Below are 26149 nucleotides of genomic sequence, written 5' to 3' on the forward strand. Positions count from 1 at the left end.
AAAGTAAAGGAACTAAACTTAGATAATTTTCAAAAAAAATTAAACTTGGCTTAATAGGAAGTAGAGAGATTAGAGATTTGTTTGATTGGAAAGTGGGGTCCAAGGAAGAAAATGGACTTTTAATTATGTTGTTGTTGAGGATATTTATAATAACTTATAACATCCTTGGCTGAGAGGCTGCAGTGGAATAGGAGAGACCGAAGATACCAGTACTTTGATAGGACCTACCCACCCCTTCCTCCCTCCATTAGTCAGGGAGAGCAGGTGCCACCCCATCCACCTCGAGACCTGCTAATCTCCGCAGACTTACCCAGTTTATGTCAATCACCACGTGCAGCCCAGGGCTTCCAGGTCACCCCTATCCAGGGACTTCACCTCTACAGCGCCGCGGCTCTCTCGTCATGAGGCCTCCCCTTCCCAGCCTTGTCCCCTCCATCCCCTTCCCTTCATTTTTTATTCTTAATGGCACTTGCCACTCTCCGACATCCACCCACTCATTTTGTCATGACTTTCTGTCCCTAACATGAAGTGAGCTCTGACTGTTAGGACAGTGTCTAGCACATCTAGAGGCTCGATGCATATTTATTGAGTGATGCACAGAGGGGGCGGAGGGAAGAAATGACGGGCAGGATTCCAAAACAGAGGTCAGCAAGCTCTTTCTGAAAAGGCCAGATGGTAGATATCTGAAGTCTCGTAGGCCTCCAGCAGTCTCTGTTACACATTCTTCTTTGTTTAAGAAATAATCCTTGAAAAATGTAAAAGCCTTCCTTCACTCACGAGCTGCACAAAAGCAAGGCACAGACCTGACTAGTTTGCCAGCCACGGCGAAAGTCTCGGGGACAGGGTGAGAGTGCAGGTGAGGGTGTCAGCTCCAGAAGAGGACACGTCTCCCTCTGAAGACTCCCTAAAGGGACGTGAGCAAGCAGATGCCTCGCGAGGAACCCGGGTGCAGAACACACAGGGCCGGAGCGCATGGCATCGGCCTCCTAGGAGGAGGAAAGCGAGTCTGTAACTGGGTGTTAGACACCTGAGGAGTAGGCAAGTGTTGAAGGAACGGAGTGCCTAGTCCAATAGAGATGAACAAGAAAATTGATAGCAACACAGGATTCAGCCAAAGATGGACGAGACGACTGTGGTGTGTTCTAGAAGATGAGGTGCAATGGGGGAAGGGGATCCTGAGAGTTATAGCTTGTGACACTGTAAAAATCTAAAGTTGGTTGGCCAGGCACACTAGTTCAGAATAATGGATTTTCCTCGTATTCTTTTTTGATAAATTTACTTCTAGAAACAACAAGGGAATATGAGCTAATTTGTGAATGATATAAATAATTAACTTTTATTAAGTGCCTATGCTATTTATTAATGGCAAAGTTATACCATATCTCATTTAATTGTATTAGATAAGTTCTAGCATTTTCTCTGACTGACAGATGAGGAAACTGAAGCTTAGAGAAGTTAGGAAACTCACCCAAAGGCACAAAGTTGTTAAGTGATAGTGCTAGATAAACCCAATCGAATCTGAGACCCAGTCTGTGCTCTTAGCACAATAAGGTGATAATTAATGAATTACTATCAGTGTGAAGGGAGGTCTTTAGTGACAAGTCCTATCCTCACTCTGTCTTGTTCAGCACTTTCATAATGCTCTAGAGGACGTAGATAGTGTACTTATGAATTTCCCAGCACTGTGGAACCAAGAAGAATAGGGGACACATTAGATAGCATAATGAGAACTCAGGATTTTCTCAAACTGGAATGGTTCACTGAAGAACAGGTGTAATAGAGATGCGAATATAATCCTTACTGAAGTCTGAAATGACTGCACAAGTGCACCGTGTCTTAGCTGTGGGGCGTGCAGGGAGGAGCAATGCACTGTAAGGACTGTGGTGAGCTGCAGCTTGTCCAGAGGTGGACAGAGGAAGGAAGCTCTTCAGGACCACTTTGTGTGACAGACCACTAAAGAAACCCATCGTCTTCTGTAATTGAAAAATAAATTTTAAAAAAAGAGAGAAAGAAACTCATAAAGTCTTAGAGAAAAACAAAAACAAAAAAACCTGGTGGTATAGGGGTAGGGGGAGAGAACAGTGACCTCAAATATTTCTGAAAGTTTTCAAAGAAGACAAGTTAGACTTGTTCTACGTGACCTTTGTGGTCAGATCTAGGAATAATAAGTGAGGCTTAGATGGAGCCAGAGCTTGACTCAGTATGAGAAATAACTTCCCCCAAATTAAACCTGTTCAAAATTGTAACTGGTTGCATTGGGAATTAAATCATCTCCAGTTGCTGGGCGTGTTTTAAATGGACACTGAAGACATTTATTATAACCCACTCTAGATGACCTCTGGAGTCCTTGCTTCTGAACATGTGAGATGAATAAAGCATTTCTGTACTTTTTTTTTTTTTTTTAAGTAAGCTCGGCTTTCTTCTGTAATGTGTTTGCAACCTGACGTAGCACAGTGATAGGTGAAAAGTGGTGTGTATATTACAGAACTTCTGTTTTGAAACTAAGCTATACAAGTTCTAATTTATCACTTACAATATGACAAGATGTTTAGCACACCGAGTTAGGCTTTGAGTATTTCTTTGAGTGAATGTGTAATTTACTTGTGTATAATTCTTGCCAAAGATTACACTGAATTTATACTATATTCCTGCCAATACTTTTTCTAAACCATATCCTATGATATAATTTTTGGTAAGTTTACAAAGGAATACATCTATACAAGAGGTACCTTGAAATGCTCACTTATCTTTAACAGGTTTTATTCAAATATACAGGATAAATTTTTTTCAGGAAGTACATGATCTATTGACTTTCGGAGACCATTATAATTAGTCCTTTAACTTAGTTCTGTGAACTGCTTTGCTCTGTTTTGCCCTGTTTTAGTAATATCTATATATACATTCAAAGTTTTAATTTTTCAACATTGTCAATAGAAAATTAACTGGATATATATTGCAAACCACTAGTTTGTTTTTTAAAAGGTATTAAAAAGCATATCTTTTTGTTAGTTATCATCACTAAGTCTTTCTAACATTATGAACAAAGTTTAAACAAGAATAGGAAAACTTTCTATTTTCAGCTTGAAGCCTCTAAAGCAGTGGTTCTCAACCTGTGGGTCGCGACCTTTGTGGGGGTCGAACAACCCTTTCACAGGGGTCGCCTAGGACACAACAGTAGCAAAATTACAGTTATGAAGAAGTAACGAAAATAATTTTATGGTTGGGGGTCACCACAACATGAGCACCTGTATTAAAGGGTCACGGCCTTAGGAAGGTTGAGAACCACTGCTCTAAAGTTTACCTAATAATTCAGTGGGCATACCAATCGAAAAGAAATACTTTTTTTTTTTTTTTAGGTGTAATCCCTTTTCATGGATTTTCAATGTATGGTAAGTTGAGCTTGAAAATGTTCACTGTTTTATTACACTTTAGAAAATTAAACATGAAGATCACACTTTACAGCACATCGCCCACACATTCAGTTATCGTGAACATTTTAAACATTGGGTTTAGTATTTGTTTACTTTTCCAATGAAAAAAGTGTCCTCATAATTGTGCCGATGGTGATTGTTTGACAAATTAGAATTAATACAAACTGAAACTCATAGACACAGATAACAGTACAGTAGTTACCGGAGGGAAGAGGGTGGGGGGATAGTAAAGAGTAAAGAGGGCCAAATATATGGTGACAGAAGATGATCTGACTTCGGGGGGTGGGCACACAATGCAGCATGCAGAGCAAGTATCGTAGACATGTACACTTGAAACCAAAATGATCCCATTAACCACCGTCACCCGATAAATACAATTTAAAAAATACTGTTAAAGTGGTTCCGTGGTTTACCATTTTCTAATCCAATGGAAACTAGAGATGAACATTAATATTTAGTTCTAATAGGTATAAAACAAAGTTGCTTAAATTCCTCAACTAATAATCTCATGCATATTCTGAAAAACTAATAGGTCAGAAAGAATGTGAAGTGAAAAACCAAAGTGAGTTTGAGTTTATGATTTCTCCACACCGGTGGTATGCGGAGCAACAATGCATTGGCACATTCACTCACCCTGAGGTCCACGTGGAGTACACAGGTGCAGGCTTGAGAGCCCTGAGTGCCAAGGGATGCAGAACAGGCCTCCCCAAAATGTGCCACTTTGGTATGAGGATTATTTTGAGCTAAGGGCAATTGAGACCCTGTGGGCTGAAGAGAAACTTTTACCTCTCTCCTAAAGAATTTAAATTGGAGGCCTAGCTCATAATAAGAGTTATTACCAGAAATAAATTTTCATGGCCTATCTGTATGTCAGGGCAAACATCTACATGTGTGGGTGAAAGTAGGTTAAGAATAATAATAATAATACAATAATAAAGAAATAAATAATACAAAAATAAACTCTGTTTCATGTACTCACAGCTGTAAACCTACTTGTGCCCACCCTGTATTTACTGAACATGTGCTCTTATCATCCTGTGATTGCCCTTTGCCCTCTAAGCCTCGGGACTCTATCCATTCCTTAGCTCAGGATGTCATTTAAACTTCATTTTACCTTCTTGTCTCTGACCCTCTCACTCCTGCATGGTCTCTCACTTACTCATGTATGTAGAGTTCCTGTGTGTCCAAAATTTAATTTGATTTTCTCCTGTTAATCTGTCTAATGCTTGTTTGATTATTAGAACAACTGAAAGAACCTTTGTGGGGTAGAGGAAAATCCTTCTACCCAATAGAGCCTTTCTGGCCTCAGACGTCATGAATGCAGACTACAAAAAGCTTAATGAAGATTATCAGAGGAAGGATGTTCTACACCTTACTACCACTTGATTTTTAAATATTCATTGGTTACATATGAATTTGTTGGAGATTGTTGTCCTCTCTATTGATACCCCCAACCTTTAGGCTAAAGAGAAATACATCAATACTTTACTTTTGTAAAAAGAATCAGCAGTAAAAAGGCCCTGTGTGTCCAACATCAGATAATCACGGTGAATGACATAAGAAAGGTTTAAAGCTAGCATGCAACGAAAATGCTGTCTGTGATGGTGGTGGTTGGGAGGACTGAATGCTGTAACGTGATGCTGCTATGCACACCAGTAGTCCAGGGAAATCATGAATTATAGGGCCTTCTGCTTTATTCTCTTTTATAAATGTGTGAGGAATTTAAAATAGAAAACATAAAAAGGTTCAGTACATAAATTTTTACCTCTAATAATAAAAATTCTAGCCCTTTTATCCTTTTTTAATAGTTTCGCCTGCAAAACTTTTTCAAGTAAATAGTTTTTAAGAGGTATACTTGGATGTTTGGAGGACAGTTAATGATGTCAGAAGTTGAAGTCTTCTAACAATTCTCAGAGCCCAAAATGCATCAACTCCTTCCTGCTTACATTTCTGGTCATTTAAATAGTCTAAGATTTATACACCCACGGAAACAATATTTTCTAAGGAAATAGATGATGCTACAGAGTTTATATATACTATTTTAGAAAAATATGTTAAGCACCCACAAATACTTGAGCAGTAACCACTTATTTAGAACCAGTAGACTAGAAATCATAAATCACCCCAGGAACGCTAGTTAGTCCTTCACCACTTCAGTTTTAGTTACTGGAGTTCTTTCAAGTTATAATACCTATGTATTTTAAGTTTTAAACGTTGATTAAAAACTTTTCTCTAACTTAACCTTGTCTATGAGTGAATATCACTATAACATATGGACTCTTGCATGTTTCATGAACTTATTCTTTTAATTGTAGTACTTCTGCAATATTATCAGTGAATATTGTTTTCTTCTTTTAGTTGCACCACTTTGTTTTTTATACCATGAACCTTCCAAACTGTATCAGATGTTCCGTGAGATGTACGTGCGTTTTTTCTTCAGACTTCATTCCATCTCTTCTCATCCTTCTGTAAGTTCACAGAAATTGGATTAAATCAGACTCTAATCTGCTTTTTCTCAAGAAAAAGTCTCTTACTTAATTAAACTATAGAGCAACAAATTTTAATTTGGGATGTCACCAACATGTTTATGTGGAATAAACAAAAACGAAGAAATTGATTTAAATATTTTGGTAATAATTAGAGAGGAAAGTCCTTTATCAATTGCATTTAAATGATCTTTTATATGTTCAAAGGAAAAACATTGAAATTTCTGTATTATTCTCTTTGGCAAAAATGCCTATCTTCCTTGACAGCTGACTTCCTCCCCGGTGGAATGAGGGTAACAGTGTTTCTGCAGCGCTTAGAGAAGTCTACAAAGCCCCTGGGTAGTACTTGGTTCATGGCAGGTGTCCAGTAAATGCTGTTTTTATTGTTGTTATGATGATCATCATCATCTCTTCTTTGTTGTTAATGAAAATCAAGTATGTATTTGTCACTTATTTTCCAATTTCATGTTTGGCTAATTATCAGTTATCATACTAGATGTTTTCTTTGTGTTTATTCAATAGGTAGCTCCTTTGGCCTCAATATGAAAGTCAAGGAGAAGCACATTGGGAGTTGAACATTGTTATCTGTTTTACTGTGGCTGGTCCTTTATCCTATCTCCCCCACCATGAGCCTGAGTAGAAGCAGTGTTTATTCTATTTCAGTTACACTTTTTTCAACTCTGGGCCTGCTTTGGTCCACTTGTGAGTAATTCAACTTACTCTCCAGAAGAAGCATTAAATTGGAATGTGTTGGGGCTACCAAATTTCCCCAAAGAGGAGACTGTTACTGCTGCTCAACTAAATATTCCCCCGGCGACCTGTCTTCCTGGTCCCCCTTCCTCCGCCTCCAGTCATGCTTTGCCAGTGCGCACTGGCGAAGCACAGGAGTCGGCTGCCACACATGAACCAGTTATCTTGGTTCCTTCTCTCTGAGACAACTTGACTTGGGGCTTATCTTACATTAATGTTTAATCTAGAATAATGAGAAGTATATTAATAATTCTCTTTTCTAATACCTCCTTCTTAGCATCAGATTTCTTACACTCATATTCTATACCATTTTATGCTTCAGAGTTAAAAAATATATTTTTTTAACCTGGCTGCTCAGTAGTCACCCGTGGTGTTTTCCCTTGCAGAGCGTGATACTGGGCAATTCTGGATGTTCCTTCCCTGTCTCCGCACTGACCCTGAGGTGTCCTTTGCAGCTAATTGCCTGGGCCAGCCCTGCCTCTGCCCCTTCTTTATTCAGTCGAATAAAGACTCAGAGGTGGCCACCTCCTTTTCTGGTTTACAGCCAGACTAAACTCTTGGAACCATTACACCCTTTTTCTTTAGAAATTCAAAAAGGGGATTTAAATTTCCTCACCAAAATCAACCCTGAGGAATGCTGAGCTGCAAGAAAGACTTTATTCAGAGTTGTCAAGTAAAAAACTGCGCTTGAGAAACCATCTGCTTGAACCAGTTACTTCCTGTGCGCTACAAATAATGCCCTTTTAAGAAAGTAGACTTGAGTCAAAAAAAGTTATCCTCACATGAAATAATCAAAATTCTTGTTTGATAACTTTCTGATGCAAATTTCGAGCAGTCAGCAGCCAGTCTTTCCCTGCGGATGGATTTCAAAGAAAGTGGAAAAAGGCAGGAAATTCCTTCCCTACTGGGTGAGGCAGCTGGCAGGGAATGGAGGACTCGGGGAGGAGAAAGTAAAGGGTGTGGCTGCGGCCCCAGAGAAATACCTGGAAACTGGACCGAGTCCAGAAAAAACTAATTTTGCTGGGCCTAAGTGATAATACATGGCTTACAAAGTAGCAGCTTTTCTATAAAATGTTTTCTTTGGACTCTCTGAATATTATATGCCAAGTTATGTGGGGGAGCCTATTGTGTTGAAAAGGAGGCTCCTTGCATATCTGTAAGAGTAGGTTTCCATAAAGAGGGATAAAATGTATCTTTAAACACAATGTTGGAGATCATTAGTGCATGTCCTGTTTTGTGACTCTTAAACAATATAGAACGTGGACAAACATGTTTATGTTGATAATCGTTTCTCATTTCCATTTGAATCATTTATCAGCATTTAATTTTTAAATACTAATATGCATTTCTCTTGTGATTTATTATTGTATGCAGGGTATTGTGTCACTCTGTTTGCTATTTGAAACTCTTCTTCAGACTTATCTCCCCCAACTCTTTTATCATCTAAGAGAAATTGGGGCTCAACCGTGAGTATTTTTTTCTTTAATTGAAAAGTAGATTGTTTGACATTAGAAGGCTCTGTTTCATCATTATAAATCACTTGCAAAGATGCAATAATTTTTCAGAGAAACTAAACTAACAATATCCCCTATAAAACAATTACCAAGTAGTAGATTGTAATTCCGCACTGTGCCAAAAATTCTTGGAAGGATTATTTGCTAGGATTTTTGTGCCTGGTATAAGAATCACCAAAATGAACTAATTTTTCTTCATAAAGAAAGGTGTTGGCCAAAACTGAAGCAAACATTTGTGGAAACAAATACTACCTAAGAAAAGTGCTAATAACAAAATTAAGTCAGTTTAGGCTAAATTGATCAGAAACAACTTATGAAAGCTATATAAAGTTTTCTGTCTTGTTAAAGGGAATTAAATCACTTAACTATCAATGGTGTACACTGTGATTTTTCCTTCCAAAAGTTTGAATATTTGTTCATATTTCTCAGTATGAATTATCGGTGAATATGCAAAGTACCTCTGGATTTAAATGATATTGGTTCTCTTCTCTCTTTTTTATATAGCAATGTATAAGGCAAAGAAGTTTCCAAGTAACTTATCAATGTTTTGCTACTATATTCTCTGTGAAAACACTTTTCCCGATTCAGGAAGGAATATTTGAAAAGAGCATTAACTCTTTGAGGCCACAAAAGGAATTAATGAGAAATACAATAGTTTAGTGTTTTTCTCCATACTTAAATCCATAGCAGATGGATAGATGACTGGGTGGGTTTAAGAGATAGAACCAGATTCAAATTCAAATTTTATCTCTACTAAATTATATAATCCTGATAAAGTTATTTAATTTATCTAAGCCTCAGTTTCTTTCCTTAAATCAAGATGATTTAAATTCCTCATTTTTAAAATCAAGAGAATTTCTATCTCATGAAGTCATTTCAAGATTGAATGATTAGATAGATAGATGGATAAGATAGATAGAAAGATAGATAGATTTGTAATATATAAATCTATATATGCCTATAATATATAGATCTCTTTCTCTGTCTATGTCTCTCTCTCTCTCTGCTCTCTCTCTCTCTCTCTCTCTCTCTCTATATATATATATATATATATATAATAAAGCACACTGATGTTCAGACATCTTAGATCTTAGAACTGCCACTTATAAAAACACCTCATATCATACATTAACAATACTAAGCTGATATTCTTTCCTTTGTAACCATTAAAAAACAGGAATCTGCCCAACTAATGTGGCTCAGTGGTTGAGCATCAACCCATGCACCAAGAGGTTGCCGGTTTGATTCCCAGTCAGGGCACATGCCCAGATTGTGGTCCTGATCCCCATTGGGGGGAATGCAGGAGGCAGCCAATTGATGTTCTCTCTCATCTACGTGTCTGTCTATCTCTCCTTCTCCCTTCCTCTCTTTCTCTAACTTCAATAATGAAAAAAAACGTTTTTTAAATAAAAAATAATAACAAATCTCTTAATGATTACGATTATAAATTAAGAATATGGCAAAAATATTTTATATAGAATATAACTAGACTTTACTAGAATGAAGACAATTTATTGCTAGAAATTAAAATTCTGATATTTTTTCTAGCCAACTTATATACTTTAATCATTAAAAGTAACAAATTTATTTTAATGACTTATGATAAACATTAAAATTCTTATGTAGGAGAAAGTATAAAAATTCAGTTGTCAAGCTGAAAATTTTTAGAAGTCTTTCCTGAATTAAAACTGATACTGTTAAAAGGCTTTTTATTCAGAATTGAATTTCTTTAATAGATATAGAACTATTCAAGTTACTTATTTCTTCTTGAGTAAGCTTTTGTACTTTGTTCATTTTATCTGTTATCTTATTTGTGGACATAAAGTTATTTATAATATTCCCTATTGGCCTTTCAATATCTATAGACTCAGAGTGACTTCATCTCTCTCATTTCCGGGATTGAGATTAATATCTTCTCTTTTTTTTCTTTATTATTCTGGTTAGAGGTTTATTAATTTTATTCTTTTGAAAGAGCAAGTTTTTGGTTTTATTAATTTTCTCTATTATTCTCTGTTTTAAATGTCTTACCATAAGGTCATATATGTATTATTCCCTTCCTTATGCTTGCTTTAGGTTTATTTTGCTCTTGTCTTGCTACTTGTTTTAGGTGAAAGTTAGATTAGTGGTTTGAGACCTTTCTTCTTTTCTAATAATGTTATCAGTTACCCTCAAAGCACTGCTTTACCTCTACCCAACAAATTTTGATGTGTTGTGTTTTTATTGTCATTCAATTAAAAATGTTTCTTAATTTATCTTGTGACTTTTCATGGATTATATAGAGCATGTTGTTTAATTTCCAAATATTTGTAAAATATTGTCATCTTTCTGTTATTGATTTCTATTTTAATCCTATTGCAGTTAGACAACATGCTTTATGAGAATTGAAATCTTCTAGATTTATTGAGGTTTGTTATATGATCCAGAATATGATCTATCTTGGTGACTGTTTCACATGCACTTGAAAAGAATTTATATTCTGTTAGTGTTGGGCAGAATATTCTATAAATGGCAGTGAAGTCAAGTTTGTTGACAATGTTCAAGCCTCTACACACTTGTTAATTTTCTCTCTACTTTTTCTATTGATTGAGAAGGAAATAGCAGAATCTGAAATATTATAATTGTGAATTTGTATGTTTCTTTATTGCTATTTGAATTTTTATTTCATGTGTTTAGAGCTCTGTTTTTAGGAGAATTGATACTTTTTTTCTTTTAAATCCTCACCCGAGGATATTTTTCCATGAATTTTTTCAGAGAGAGTGGAAAGGAGGGAGGGAGAGAGAGAGAGAAAAAAAATGATGTGTGAGAGACACATTGATTGGTTGCTTCCTACACAACCTTAACCAGGGCCAGGGATCGAACTGGCAACTGAGGTATGTGCTCTTGACGGGGAATCGAACCTGCGACTCTTCAGTCTGTGGGCCGATGCTCCATCTGCTGAGCCAAACTGGCCAGGGTGAGAATTGATACCTTCATCAATATGTAATGTCTTTATTCCTGATAACAAATCTATGTCTGATATAGCCATTTCAGCTTTCTTTTGATTATAATTTGTGTGATGTATTCTTTTCTATCCTTTTACTTTTAATACATTTTCATTGTCTTTATTTTTCATGTGGCTTTCTTGTCAAAAATATAGTTGGGTTTTCCAGTTTGTCTTTTAATTGGTGTATTCATTCCAATTACACTTAATGTAATTGACAACATTGGATTAAAGTAATATTAATTGATATTATCTTGCTAGGCATATTTTTTTTTTTATGTGCTCTTTACTCCTTTTTTTACTCTTTCTCTTCCTACTTTTAAATTATTTTTATTCCATCTATCTCCACTGTTAGATTACTATTTATACCTTTTTAAAACATTCTTTTCATAGGTGCCTTTCTTAGTTCAGTCTGCTGTAATAAATTACCATGAACTGTACGGCTTATAAACAACAGGAAGTTACTTCTCACAGTTTTAGAGCCTGGAAGCCCAAGTCAGGCTGATCGCACAGTCGGGTTCCAGGGAGGACCCTGTCCCAGGCTGCAGACTGCCAGCTTCTCTTGTGTCCTCATGGTGCAGAGCAAAGAGGAGAAACACGCTTTCTCATGCCTCCTGTGAGGACACTCATTCTAGTCATGAAAACTTTACCCTCATGATTTTATCTAATCTTAATTACCTCCTAGAGATTTCTCTTTTCTCATATCATCACATTGTGGAGTAAAGTTTCAATGTATAAATTGTTGTGTGTGAGAACACAAATGGTGCTCTAAGGTTTATAATATATATCTTTAATTAATCACATTCTACATCAAATGGCTGCCTCCTGCACGCCCCCTACTGGGGATGGAGCCCACAGCCCCGGCATGTGCCCTGACTGGGAATGGAACTGCGACTCTCAGTCCCTGGGTGTTGCTCAGTCCACTGAGCCGCACCAGCCGGGCTGGGCATGGATTTCTTTGGCTTTGTCTTGTTTGGGATTTGCTGAGCTTCTTGAATCTATAGGCTTATGTCTTTTGCCAAATTTAGGAAGTTGTCAACCATTACTTCTTTAAATATTTTTTCCTGCACCATTCTCATTCTCCTTTTCTTCTGAGATTCTGATGACACAAATGTTAGAACTTTTGGTCTTAACCCACCGGTTCCTGAAGCCCTGTTCATTTTACTTTCAATATTTTGCACTCTTTGGTTCAGATTGGATTTTTTCTATTGACTGATATTCAAATTCACTGGCTCTTTCCTCGGTCATTTTCATTTTACTATTAGATCTATCCAGTGAGAAGTTGTTTTTGTTGATGTTGTATTGTTCAGTTCTGAAGTTTCCATTGGTTCTTAACAAAACTCATGGAACTGTGCATTAATAAGGGTAAATTCTATGATACATAAATTATATCTCATTGAACTTTATTTCTAAGAAACTGATTCTGTGCTACACATGGGGAGAGCACAGTGTGTGGTATTATTGTTCTAATAAGATGCTATGAGAGACCCAGTAAAATGAAACTAGTTAAAGTTAATAATTTAGACTTAATAATCAAATGAATTTAAAAATTTTAAACATCCAGTGGCCAAAAGTTTCTTTGGCATCTCTAAAAAGATATGTTAAAAGCAACCAAAACACTTAATTTGTCAATATTATTTTGTACTTTGTACTTTGTTTTATTAGAAAAATAGTTATCGCTTTCATATTAAGAAATTTCTGAAACTTTGGGGTCTTTTTAGTCTTAATAGAATGAATATGACATCAACAAAGGCAATCCCTGGGTCCCTTTCTCTGCTCTAAGGAAAGAGCAGATAGTGACGTATATCAGAGTATAACAATGCAAGCAAAGAGTTTGGCTAGCACCTTTCAGGGGCAGAAACATGATGTTTAGATGGTAATAGATAGTACAGAAATGTGAGGAACTAGTTTCTCTCTTAAGAGAAGGCATCAAAGCCAAAGAGTTCGTTTTCTGATTCCAGAGATAAATTGTTATTGTAATATAACCTACTTATAAATAGTAGGAATTCATACCTCTTAGGGTTGAGGGGGGCACAATGGAATTTAATTGCATTTTCTAGTTAATCTCTCAGAGTTATGATAACTCTGCTATCAAAATGAAGGGTTTGAAATTAGAAATTGATTTCTAAGTTCCCTTATAACTTTAAAGCTATTTTTCTTTGTCTTCAAACATTACTTTTATTCATTCTATGTAGCCATTTGACTGAAATGTAGGAATATAATTCAGTGAATAGGAAAAATATGAAGCTCTCAAGCACTCTTTTAAGTATTTTGAAAAAAAAATCAAATGATCATACCTTGCCTGAAACTGTTAAGACTATAAGTTCAATTAATCGATAGCTAGTAGTACACACCTTGAAAAATAGAAGGTAGAGGCGAGCCTTCTGTAGTTTATGCTGAACTATAGTATGGAGGAGGGCCACACAGATATAATTCTTCCTTTCAATACTTTGAGGACCTATGGTGTTGTAAATGCCCAGGTGATTTCTAAGATTCACTTAACAATAGAATTGGCTGGGCTCTGCCAGCCTTTTGTAAGCTATTGTTAGCTGTTGAAAGGGAAAAAAAACACGCTGGTGAAATTTATTTTCTTTTTCCTTTGCATACAGACTTCGCATATCATTTAAATGGATGGTTCGAGCTTTCTCTGGATATTTAGCTACAGATCAGCTCTTGCTTTTATGGGATAGAATCCTAGGATACAACTCTCTGGAAATTCTTGCTGGTAAGAGTAAGTGCTTGTTTGTAAAACACATACTGTTTCCATAGTAAAGCCCTTTTCCTTTCTAACCCCCACCACCTGTAATTGGAGTATAAGTGTACAGTTGTCTGTCATTGCTAATTCATGAACATTTAGTAGGCTTACCTGCCTTAGGAGACAAGTACTGAGGTTCTGTGATCTAGATACGTCTGTGTAACTGCCCAACACTAGTCTATTCCTTGTCTTTCTTTTTTGGCTCCCTGGTAAGTCCATTCTCCCTCTCCCCACTTTTTGTCCAGCCAGGTCTTACTATCTCAGCATCTGGGAGGTCTGTGCGACAGCATGTAGGTGCACATTCTGCCCCGGACTGCTCTGACGGTCTCAGGGTCCACTCTGTGCTCCTTCTCCACTGCTGCCTAAAGCTGAAACTGACACTGGCCTCCGGTCCTTCCGGACTTCAGTTCACACTGGATTCAAAACCTTTTCCTTTTTGCTAATGGTCTCTGAATCCTGCCCTGGTGGCTGAATTTCCTCTTTTAGGTACTCACTCAAGCCAAAAATGTTTTGTTTTTTCAGGAATCACAGATTCACCTCTTATTTAATAATTAAGCAGTTCTTACAATAGCTGTCACACGAGGCAACTGTATAACACATCGGGCACAGACTTCTCACTGATTGTATTGTTTTGTGTCTCTTGTACAAAGTAGACTCAGTTATTTTTATCATTGGAATTATCAGAAAATTCAAATAAATATGACAAGGCTTTTACCACAATGGATGGAAAGCAGAAAAGTTGGCAGAGTACTGGGCCCAGCCTTCTCCTGCTGTGTGATACTGAATAAATTACTTAACCCATGTAAGCCTTTGTTTCCTCACCTTATATCAATAGTATCTTAAGATACCTTTCTGGGATAGTGTGGAAATAATGCTTAATTGAAGAAGATGTTTTTCTTCTAGAAGGTTCTCTAGATACTATATTAACATATTATTGAATGCTGAGAGGTCTAGAATAATTGGGTGGCATTTTGAGAAGGAAAATGAGAATAATAATAAAAGGCCGTAAAGATAAATATTACCCCTGGTGTACTCAGAGATATCACTTACTGATATTTTTGTTGTTGTTGTTTATCTTCACCCAGGGATATTTTTCCCATTGATTTTTAGAGAGACTGGAAGAAAGGGAGAGAGGGAGAGAGCTAGAGAAACATCAGTGTGAGAGAGACACATCAATTGGTTGCTTCCCACACCTGCCCTGACTGGGCAGGGATCAAACCTGCAACCCAGGTACATGCCCTTGACTGGGAATCAAACCTGTGACCCTTTGATGCACAGGCCAATGCTCTAACCACTGAACACACTGGCCAGGGCACTTACTGATGTTTTCTTTCTCAATTGTTTTTAAAGCCCATCCAGCCCTGGCCAGTTTGGCTCAGTGGTTGGAGCGTTGGCCCACGGACCAAAGAGTCATGGGTTTGATTCCGGTCAGGGGCACGTACCTTGGTTGCAGTTCATGCCCAGCCCTGTGGTCTTGTGGGAGGTGACCAATTGGTGTGTCTCTTTCATGTTGATATTTCGCTCTCTCTCTCCCCTTCCCTCCCTCCCACTCTATGTGAAGATAAGTAGAAAAATAGCCTTGGGTGAGAATTAAAAACAAAAAAAGCCCATCCAAATATTTGTTAGGAAAGAATGGTCTCCTTTGGCTGAATGGCAGTGACATTTCTAAGCTAGAGATAGAAGGGGTCTTAGGAGTCACCAGGTGTAACTTCTACACATTCTGACCAGCAGTCCTCATCCTCTGTGTGAGCTCTTCAGTGCAGGGGAAGCCCTGCCTGACCAGGTAGCCCATTCCTTTCTGGATGGCACGACTTGCTAAGATGTACTCCTGGTAAACCAGGGTTTCACCATGTTTTTCTATTCTCACAAACCCCTCCTTTCCCTAGAGTCTTCTATTTTCCCAGAGAAATAGACTCGTTTTCTGCCACCATTTCTCAGGAAACAGGATTTTAGACTTTCCACCACATAATTCACCTCAGGGTGTGTCATAAGTTTCTAAAGTATTGTTTATAGCTTTTTGTATCATTTCAAAAAGATATTAGAGTATGTTAAAGAAAGGGGTTCAGTATAAGAAAGTACTTTCTAATATTTAGGACTTTCCAAAAGTAGAATGGACTTTTTTTAATGCATATTATTTTTTAAAATTTGTCTTTATTGTTGAAAGTATTACAGATGTCCCTCCTTTTTCCCCCATTGATGCCCCTCTCCTCCCCCCTCCCCAGCCTTCACTGTACAGTTGTCTGTGTCCATTGGTTATGCACATATGCATGTAAGTCCTTTGGCTTATCTCTTCCTGCCCCCTCGCCCTACTTCCCTCTGAGGTTTGTCAGTCTGTTCACTGCTTCCATGTCCCTGGATCTGTTTTGTTCATTAGCTTATTTTGTTCATTATGTTCTATAAATAAGTGAGATCATGTGATACTTGTCTTTCTCTGACTGGCTTATTTCACTTAGCATAATACTCTCCGGGTTCCTCCATGTTGTCTCAAAGGGTAGGAGATCTCTCTTTCTTACAGCTGCATAATATTCCATTGTGTACATGTACCACAGCTTTTTTTATCCACTCATCTACTGATGGACACGTGGGCTATTTTAAGTGTCACCCAAAGGGTTAAGATTTCTACTATGAAAGGAATGTTGAATTTGAAGATCTTCAAGGCCTCGTTTTGCTCTAAGCAGGCACAGTGCTATGAGCTCGATACCTTAATAAAAAGTTCTTGATGAATAGGTAGAAATTCGGTCCATGCTGCTGCATCCATCTACTTTCCCTGCATTTTTTTTTTTAGAAAAATCAACAGGGAAGAATTATGGAACATCTACAAATGGCACTGGACTGATGGGACCTCCCCACCATGGAATTCAAATAAAGAGCCACAGGGTAGATAATTTCATGGAGATGGATACAAATTAGTTTTAATTATTTAAAACATGTGGTTATTTTTTGGTCTGAATATTTTGGGCCCACCTTTTTTGCTCAAGTTATTATATACAGTCCTTAGAAATATTTTAGTAAATATTACTGGCTTTAATTGTGAATTAATTAGAGCCTTTTTTAGAACAGTTTAAAGCAAAGGTGACTTAATGTTCATGATAGGGTCACTTAAAATTAAATGAGGATAATTTAAAAGACCAAAGTAAATATTAGCACTTCCGTACATCATATGAAACATGATTTCAGTTGCAAACATCCTAAAGCATAGACTCTTTTCCCTGGCAGACAAAGCTGTGGAAGGGCTGGGCAAAGCAAACACGAAGCAGATGGAAAGGAACTTCTGTGATGTGACACCAAGATAAATAAAGGTTATGAGCACATGAGCATTTTGGATGCTGAGGTCAATTAGTGACCTGCTCTTTCTTCCCCTTCTTATCTACATTTGGAAAAACAATTTCCCGCCATGTAAAACTCTTTCCTGCTACGGCAGAAGGTTTGAGCGTCCTGTCAAGCTCTCACCAACTCTGTTAAATTATACACAGAAAAGGAGGGAGCGCTTCACTCCTTGGCTTCTGAAGTGTCTCCATTGCCCACTATGGGTCTGAGTGTGGGGAAACTATAAAGAAGTTGCAGGCCTACATAAATGGTTTTCTTTGATATTCTTGTAAACAAAGAATCTCAGTGACTTTAAAGTACTTAAGTTTTCTCTTTTTCAACTGAAGGGTAAATTCTTTATCCCAGACCTCTTGTATGCCTTGCTACATATTAAATAATGCCAGCTGATTTAACCTTTTGCATTTTGTTTTACCACTACTAATTTTCCCCTAGAATTTTTGTCTCTGGCTAATTTTAATGCTTTTTTGCCAAGCTGTCCAAAATCTGTTGCTCCCTAGAAAAACACCTGTGCCTTCCAGGCTCTGGTTGCAGTCTGGGAATTAGGAGGCCTGGATCCTGACTTCTGTTCCTCAGGCACAACGAATGACCTGTGAGAGCCCAGGACCACCATGGCGTCGTCCTCATGCCCTCTCTAGAAAGCCATTCTGAGGGAGAGCAGACAAGACAGTTCTTCCGAAGCACAGATTTCCATGTCAGGAAGAAGTCGTTACTGCTAACCTTGAATCTCGATGACGTCATTGCATCGTGGTTAGATGCTTGGGCCAGAGTTCAGGTGTATTCAGTCTACTGTTTTTTTACCTGTGTGACTTGAAACATGTCACCCAAATTTACTGTGCCTCTGTTTCCATATTAGTGAAGTGGGGCTAATAGTAGTATTTAACTCATAGAGTTGGTATAAGAATGAACTGCTGTTATCATTATTCCCATAGTAAAAGTGTGTGTGTGTGTGTTTGCTTGCATTAGCTATGCACTATACTTAGAACTAGTCTTCCAAATAATTTTGTAGATTTTATTTCCTAAACTTCAGTGCTTGTTGCGTGGTGAATACATTACCACACAGGTGATGAAATAAAGGGAGAGGGAACAGTCAAAAGTCATCTCCAGGGAGTCCTGTCTCCTTATCCGGGTTGCCTTCCTCTTATGCGAGTCCTCCATTGTTCATGACGACTCACTCTCTCACATGGCTTTTATGGGAGATTGTATAAGAATTGCATGTTAGCATTGCTCTTTTTACATATGCATGTTTAATGGAAACAAAAATTCAAATGTTGTTTTCTCCTCAAAGTATAATATTAACCTTCAAGATGTACTATCATGGTTTTTTTTCCTGAAGTTTCAACTTTTTCCTTAGCCAACATTAATGCAAATGTCAGGATCAGTCTCACAGTATCCATTTGTGACACTAAGAAAGGTCAATGCTGAGTATAAAAATATAAACACAACAAAATATTATGCCTATACTTTTAAGAAAAGGTGTTACTGCCACTTTTTTTTTTTTATCCTCACCCAAGGACATTTTTCCTTTTTTTTTTTTTTTTTTTTTCAGATAGAGCAGGAGGGAGAGAGAGGAAGAGAGAGAGAGAGAAACATCCATGTGAAAGGGACACATCGAGTGGCTGCCACCCACACGACCTAACCAGGGCCGGAGACAAACTGCAACCGAAGTACATGCCCTTAGCGGGAACCGAACCCAGGACTCTCTGGACCGCAGGCCAACGCTCTAACCGCTGAGCCACACCGGCCAGGGAACTGCCACTTTTTTTTATCAAGATGCCACCTCAATACATATGAAACATGATATATTTAAAAATCCAGTATCCATGTAACTTTTCAGAATCCTCTATATTGCATTAGTAAAAAACACCTCGTCAAAATCTTAATTTATAAGACAGTCATTAGATCTTCATGCCATTTAAAAACTGTTATAATTTAAGTTGTAAGTATGAAAGAAACATTTCTAAAATGGCTTTTTAAGGCCATTGAAATTTTCTTTTTCCCAAAACTGTGAGATACAGTTTATCTAGCCATCAGGCACTGTTCTCCAGAGGAGACAATCTCCATCTGTCACGAGACCTCAACTCAGTGCAGGCGCACGGCCGTGGGCAGCCCAGTTCTGAGTTTGTGGGTTGCGGGTACAGCAGTGAGTTTGTCGGGGGCTGAGTAGGGCAGCAGTTGAAATAGTGTGCATTCTTTTCCAGTCCTGGCAGCTGCCGTGTTTGCTTTCCGAGCAGTCAACCTGATGGAGGTGACATCACTGGCTGCAGCTGAAGTAAGGATAAGTTTCACTCCGATGGGATGGAAATAGCTCCCGAGAGATTGCCAGCCTCGGGCACTTGAGTCTCAGATGCATAAGACACACTTTACTCGTAGCCTAATTTTTTAACTTGGGTAGAACCTGTGAGTTCTGAGCTAGGTAGTATTAAGTATTCAAAATTCCTTAACAACTTGAAAATAATCTTCTTGTGAGTGAGTCATAAACAAGATGATTATAGAAAACCATTATAGTCATGATGGGAAACAATATACCTAGTAATTTTAATAGAAACTATTGGGTCTTGTGTTTTCTTTTTGGTATTCACATCCATGTGCTTTGCTCATAGAACAAAGAAAAACTAGTTGAGAGAGTTAAAGGGCATGTGTTTGGATGATACAGTAACAGTACATGGGCTTTCTTGCTTATTTTTAATTGTGAGTTAATTATTTAAAGCTGGTTTCTTTTCAATAGTATAAATTATACCTGAAACATGGTTAAATTAAATAGTGGCTTACCATATTACTCTATTATTCTCATAGAAACATAAAATTTATCCTTAAAATAGCTGCCTACATTCTTTGTTTAAAGGGAAGAGGATGTTTATGCATCTTGCAACTGAATAAACATTAGTTCCATCTCGAAATGATTTCCTGAAGTCAGTTACTCCTTATACTACTACAACAGAACCGAGATTCATAATGTACGTTTATTTATAGAAGCAAGTTGAAATGTTAGACCTCTTATAAACTCATGCTACCTTGTATATTTGAAGAAGGCTCAAGGCTAAAGTCCATGTTAGCATTTTGCACATGTTCTAACATTAATACTCTCAGAAAAGAGAAGGTTGTAGCTTTCTTGCAGAGGTTTAGGACAAATCTGAAGACCTTAGAGCATGTGTCGATGCCAGAATTACATTGTGATGGTGTTTCTGTTGTACCTTATTTCATAGGCTTCACTTTGCTGATTAGAATACTGATATTAATAATTCTTTTTGTTTTTATGTTTCAGGCAGTTCTTGCTGACCTTTCTACTTTAAAAGTTATGCCTCTTCTTCAAATTTTCTTGTTTGCTACTGTCACCTGATCTTCTTCAAGGTCACTGACAACACATCTAGTTTTTCATTAGAAACTAATCATGAACTATGCAAACTCTGCATAAAACCAAAATTGAACTTCGTATATAAGCCAATAAAGATCATGTTCCCTCCTCAGTTAAACCTAAGTAGTTTTCACTTTTTGAAAAAATAACTCAGCACACCGAATATTGCACTGCATGCTGCTGATGTTCAAGAGAGAAGCAATAGACTTAGCTTCTGCTAAATTGAGCAAACTACATATATAATCCTGACTTGTAAAAAGCATGTAACAATATATGCAATAAGAACTAAAGATACTGTAATAAATTTGAAGAGGTAATGCAGTCTCTGGGACAATTCTCATGTCAGTTTGTAAATTTATCTCTAGATAATGTATTGTTTTGTCTTATAAATTGCTCTTCACTAGAACCGGGGCGGGGTAGGATGTGGGAAGACTTGAAAAAGATAGTGCTTTTAAGTAGAAATTCAAATGTACTCTGGTGTTTTTTGTAACATTTCTCTCACCAGAGATCTTCTACATCGCTCTCCACTGTATTTCTCCCTTAATATTTTGTACCGGGGGAGGTCAAATACAATTGTGTCCATCTAACTGAATTGTATTCATTGTTTTCTGAAAAAGTCAAAGTCAAAGCATGATCTGTTCAGACTTCTCACCCTTCCTTCGCCTGTTGCCAGATGCTGTTGCTTTGGAAGAATGCAAAGAGCACCCTGATGAAGGGAAGGAAAAATCAAAACCTTATTCACTTTTGCCAATGTTTGGTTTAATGAGTTTTACTCCCAGGGAAGAGCAGCTGAGAAGACTAGCAGTAGGTACTAGACTTCAGAACTGAAGACCTTGTGCAAGACATCACTCTGATTTGGGTCTTTATGATAAGTGAAGGGGCTCCTATTGTACGTTACTTCCTAAAGGCCTACCATTTCTGTAATTTGGAATAATAGTATCTGGAAAAAAAAGAAGTCCAAAAACCATTGTCTTTTGATTTTAAGCTCATATTTGAGATGCTGATCATTTTAACAGAATTCTAAATCAATGGATTGATACTCTTACTGAATGCCTAGAATTCTGTTAAGTTTTATTCAAATGTATTCATGAGTCATTTATTTATAGAATATAGATTAAGAAATAGGTGAGGTTTAGCATAATACTGCAAGTGGTGGACTTTGATATAACTAGGTATTAATTTGAAAATGTTATGTGCGTTTATTAATCAGGTACTTGTTGACTTATTGAGGACTAAACACTTTTTCAGTGATCGATTCCTAATAAACCCCATTTTACTATTTTTGCAGGTGGTACAGTTATATCATGCACGTTGCCATTCTGTGTGTGCAAATGCACTCACCATGAGGATAATTATGCACACACCTGTGACTATTGTCTTCCTCATTCTCTTACTCTGAGAAAATGAGAAAAAAACATGTTAGGAAGAGAGAGAGTTTTAAATGTCCATGTTCAAATTTGTACAGATACACCAATCTTTGGCCTCTTTCGTTAGGAGAATATTCATACGCCTTTTTAAAAGCAGTGGTCTAGTGGTCTAGTAGGAAAAAACACTAGCCTGGATAGTTTGGGTTATAGCTGTAAGTCCCTAGACAACATGTTCTCTCTTATCTGCAAGTGGGGACAGGGAGGACAGACAGCAGGGAATTATTGTATTTGCTTTGTTATGTTACAGGATTGAGGAAGAGCAAATGAGAAAATATTTTTGAAAGGGATTTTTTAAACTGCAAAGCACCAAGCAAATATAAAGTGTTGGTAAATAATTTTAAATATGGCATTTCGAGGTCAAGTGGTAGGAGATATGTGAAGACTGTCCATCCTCATTAGCATTTGTCTGACTCTGATCATTTCAAACGGCACCGAAAAATGAGTGTGTCATGGCACAGCAGATGCTTGCATTTGGGACAGGCGGCTCCAGCCAGCAGTTCTGGATCTGAGTCCCAAAGCCAAGCCCAGAGGCTGCCACACATTTTGCTGCTGTCACAAACCCCTCTCAGCCACGTGCTGCTCTTGGCTGCTTGTGAAAATACCGCACCGGCAGTCAGGCTTGCCCGCGCCATCTCTGACTGCCCCTCCTCACACTCGTCCGTTGGCTTCCTTCCTCCTCCTCCTCTTCACCGTCTCCTGCCAGCCGCCACCTCCTCACAGCAGCTCTCCCAGTGCCCACAAGGGTCTGAGTGACCAGGTGCTTATCTAATTCTACCTGTGGCCTTGCACTGACGGTGAAATAGACTAAGAGACAGATTGTGTTGGGTTCTCTGGATTTCGATTCATCCCCTAATGTTTATTGAACGGTCTGTTTGATCAGATGTTTTAGTAATGTAGTTTTCTGGCTAATTGAAATGCCCAGCTTGTCTTCACTGCGCAGCACCCCTTTACACTCAGCAGGTAGGCGCTCATTCTGTTTCACAGGGCAGGTGGAGACCATTAGCCTTGCACTCCCTCTCAACCCTCCCCTGCAAAAGGTAGCTTCATCCTTATGCTTATCTCCTTCCTTCCTTATCTCAGGAAATGTCTAATCTATTTCTATAGCTCTCTATGTACAGATTAACTGGGTCACTTCATGCTTAAAAAGTTAAAGACACCCCACTGTTTAACAGGTAAAGCTCAGGCTCTGCAGCAACAGGGGTGAGGGGGGGATTCCATACAGCCTGGTCTTTCCATTGCTGTGCTCCCTCATCCTGTACATCAGCCTCCTGCGCGTACATCCTGGTCCTCAGCCAGCTGTGTCCATCCCTTGTCTGTGCTAGGACCTCTTTTTATCAAGACCCCACAGAAAAATCTTTGCTGTGCAGACACCCCAGAGCTGTAAATTAGAATGCATTGTGCCCCTCTCTTTGTTTTCATAAAGCTGTTCATCCTCTAATGTGTGTAGAATATTGAGTGACAGCTTTTTGTATACATGTTCTGATTTTCACATCACTTTATTCTCAAGTCATTTTTTTGTTGACTAGTCCTAGTATGGAAGATGAAAGAAGAAATTTGTCCATATGTGTTTGTATCCGCTGACTTGTACTGAAAATGGTCAGGATCTGTTTTTCTTGAAATATAATTTCTCCTCAGTATCTAGTCTCCCTTCCACAAAGGCTCTATTTTTTATTTGGTTATCTACCCCTCTGCCATGAACTCCAGGTGAGGCTGATTCCTGCCCCCAGGGCCTCTGAGTCCTGGCCAAGCCAGTGACTACATGCTACCCTTCTAGCCACAGGATTGCTTCAGACTCAGTGCAAAATCTAATGAGACCAATGAGAACCAATGCAACTTGATTATGAGGCTTTGGTTTAATCTTTCAGGGGGAAAAAAAGAGGATATAGGGTCTGGAGCTGCTGGAGCCTAGGAATGGAAAGAGTGAAAAGCTGTTCTGTTGACCTATTGATCCCCAGGTCACACTCCACCAGTCTACCCCTGGACGATCACCACATGAGCCAAAGGATTCTCTTTGCAACAGAAAGGGTCCTAACTGAAGGAACAGTTATTTTACCATTTAGGTGATCCATTATATCATGAGTATCATTATTTGGTAGGACCCTGTCTATATACTTTAAACAAGAGGAATCTTTTAAAAGTTTTTAAGTTGAGACACACCCTGATCTTATGAGCAAGAGTTCTATGTTCCAGACCTACTAAGCTACCTGAAGTACCTTGAACACATAGTATGTCTCTCTCCTTTGGCCCTGCTCCTATACAGCACCCTGTGCTTGGAATACCTTCTTTTCCCTCTTAACTCTTACTTGTACCTCAAAACCCAACTCAGGTGTTGCATCGTCAGGGAAGATTGCTTTTCTTGCGAATTCTCCTCATACCTAAATACATGTAAGTTGTGCCATAATCATACAGTAGCTTGTCTTTCTCTTCTACTAGACTAAGACTCCTTAAGGGCAAAAATGGTTTCTTTCTTGGCTTTTTATCTCTAGAACCTGGTGTAGTGCTTGCCCCCTATGGGCTTTAATAAATGTGTATTGAATGAATGATTGAAGTCATCTAATAGTATAATCAACTCATTCTGCTGATGAGGAAACTTGCTCAGTTCAGAATAACTTACTTGTCCAGTGTCACACAACTGTTTCTCCCACTAAACTGATGTGTGGAGTTGCCCAGGGAAGTCCAAAGGGAAGACTATTTTAAGAGGAAAAAATGTAAATGCTTCAACTCAGTCAATATTTTCCACTTTACTAAGGTGTAGTTTATGTAGAATAAAATGTGTACATTTTAAGTATACAGTACTGTAAGGTTTGAGGAATATATATACCACTATCACAGTAAGGTATAGAACATATCCATCACCTAAATCAATTCCCTCGTGCCCCTTCCCATTCAAGCACCCATATTCACATTCACTCCAGACAACCACTGATGTGCTTCTGTCCCTAAAGATTAGATTGGTCTTTTCTAGAGTTTCATGTAAATGGAATCATATATATGTACTGTTGTATGTCTGGCTTCCTTTGCTCAACATAACGTTTTGAGATTCATCCATGTTGCTGTGTAATTAGTAGTCCATTTCTTTTTATCAGTGAGTAACATTTCATTGTATGACTATTTCACAATTTGTTTATGTATTATTGTTAATAGACATCCATGTTGTTCTTATGTTTTGGTGTATTGTGGATACAGCTACTATAAACATTTTTGTACAAGCCTTCATGTGGACATATATCTTTATTTATTTGGGGTAAATAGCTAGGAATAAAACTGTTGGGTCATATGTAAGTACAAGTTTAACTTTCTAAGATATCACCAAACTCTTTCTGAAGTAGTTAGTTCTACCATTCTACATCCCCACTAGCAGTGTATAACAGTTCTAGTTGCTCCAAATCCTCACCAACACTTGCTATTATCATGTTAGTTATTCCAAAAGTGATTTTAATTTCCCTAATTACTAATGATGTTGAGCATCTTTTCATACTTATTTGCCATTTATACATATTCTTTTGTAAAGTATCTGTTCAAATCTTTTGCCCATTTTTTAATCAATATCTTCTTGAGTTGTAAGAATTCTTTATTCTGGGTACATGTACAGGTTGTAAAATTTTCTCCCAGCCTATTGTTAGTCTCTTAATTTTTTAAAACTATTTTTAAAGAGCAAAAGTTTTCATTTTGTTGAGTTCAATTTATTAATTTCTTTTTTTATGATTCATATTGTGTGTCCTAAGAAATTGTTGCATAACTCAAAGTCACAGATTTTTTCCTGTTTTCTTCTAGGAACTTTGTCATTTAGCTCGCTCTTTTAGGCTTATGATCCTTTTATTTTTAGTTAATTTTTTTGTATGATACATGTTATCGGTTGAAGACTGTGTTTTTGCATACAGATATATGATTGTTCCAACACCATTTGCTGAAAAAACCTGTCTTTTCTCTTTTACACCAGCACCTCTGTATAAAATCAATTCATCCTATGTATATGGGCTTTTTTCTGAACTCTATTCTGTTTTATGAGTTTATGTCTATCCTGATTCCAGTACCACAGTGTCTTGATTTTCATAGCTTTAGAGTAAGTCTGGAAATCAAGTAATGTAAGTCCTCTTATTTTCTTTACCTATATCAAAAGTATGGCT

The 26149-nt window shown here is 37.7% G+C and overlaps 1 protein-coding gene across 1 annotated transcript in view; it reads left to right on the plus strand.

Annotated features, from left to right (window-relative positions):
• TBC1D19 (TBC1 domain family member 19) overlaps positions 1–20713 on the plus strand; it is a 117546-nt gene extending 96833 nt beyond the window's left edge. Inside the window, exons 16-21 of the mRNA XM_036266080.1 lie at positions 3357–3389; positions 5790–5899; positions 8042–8133; positions 13771–13886; positions 19442–19512; positions 20506–20713. Coding sequence (XP_036121973.1) covers positions 3357–3389; positions 5790–5899; positions 8042–8133; positions 13771–13886; positions 19442–19512; positions 20506–20580 — 497 coding nt within the window. The 3' untranslated portion in view covers positions 20581–20713. The remainder of the gene's footprint in view (positions 1–3356; positions 3390–5789; positions 5900–8041; positions 8134–13770; positions 13887–19441; positions 19513–20505) is intronic.
• The last annotated feature ends 5436 nt before the right edge of the window (positions 20714–26149 follow it).

Source organism: Molossus molossus, unplaced genomic scaffold (assembly GCF_014108415.1).
Source record: "Molossus molossus isolate mMolMol1 unplaced genomic scaffold, mMolMol1.p scaffold_m16_p_1, whole genome shotgun sequence".
Taxonomy (NCBI): Eukaryota; Metazoa; Chordata; class Mammalia; order Chiroptera; family Molossidae; genus Molossus; species Molossus molossus.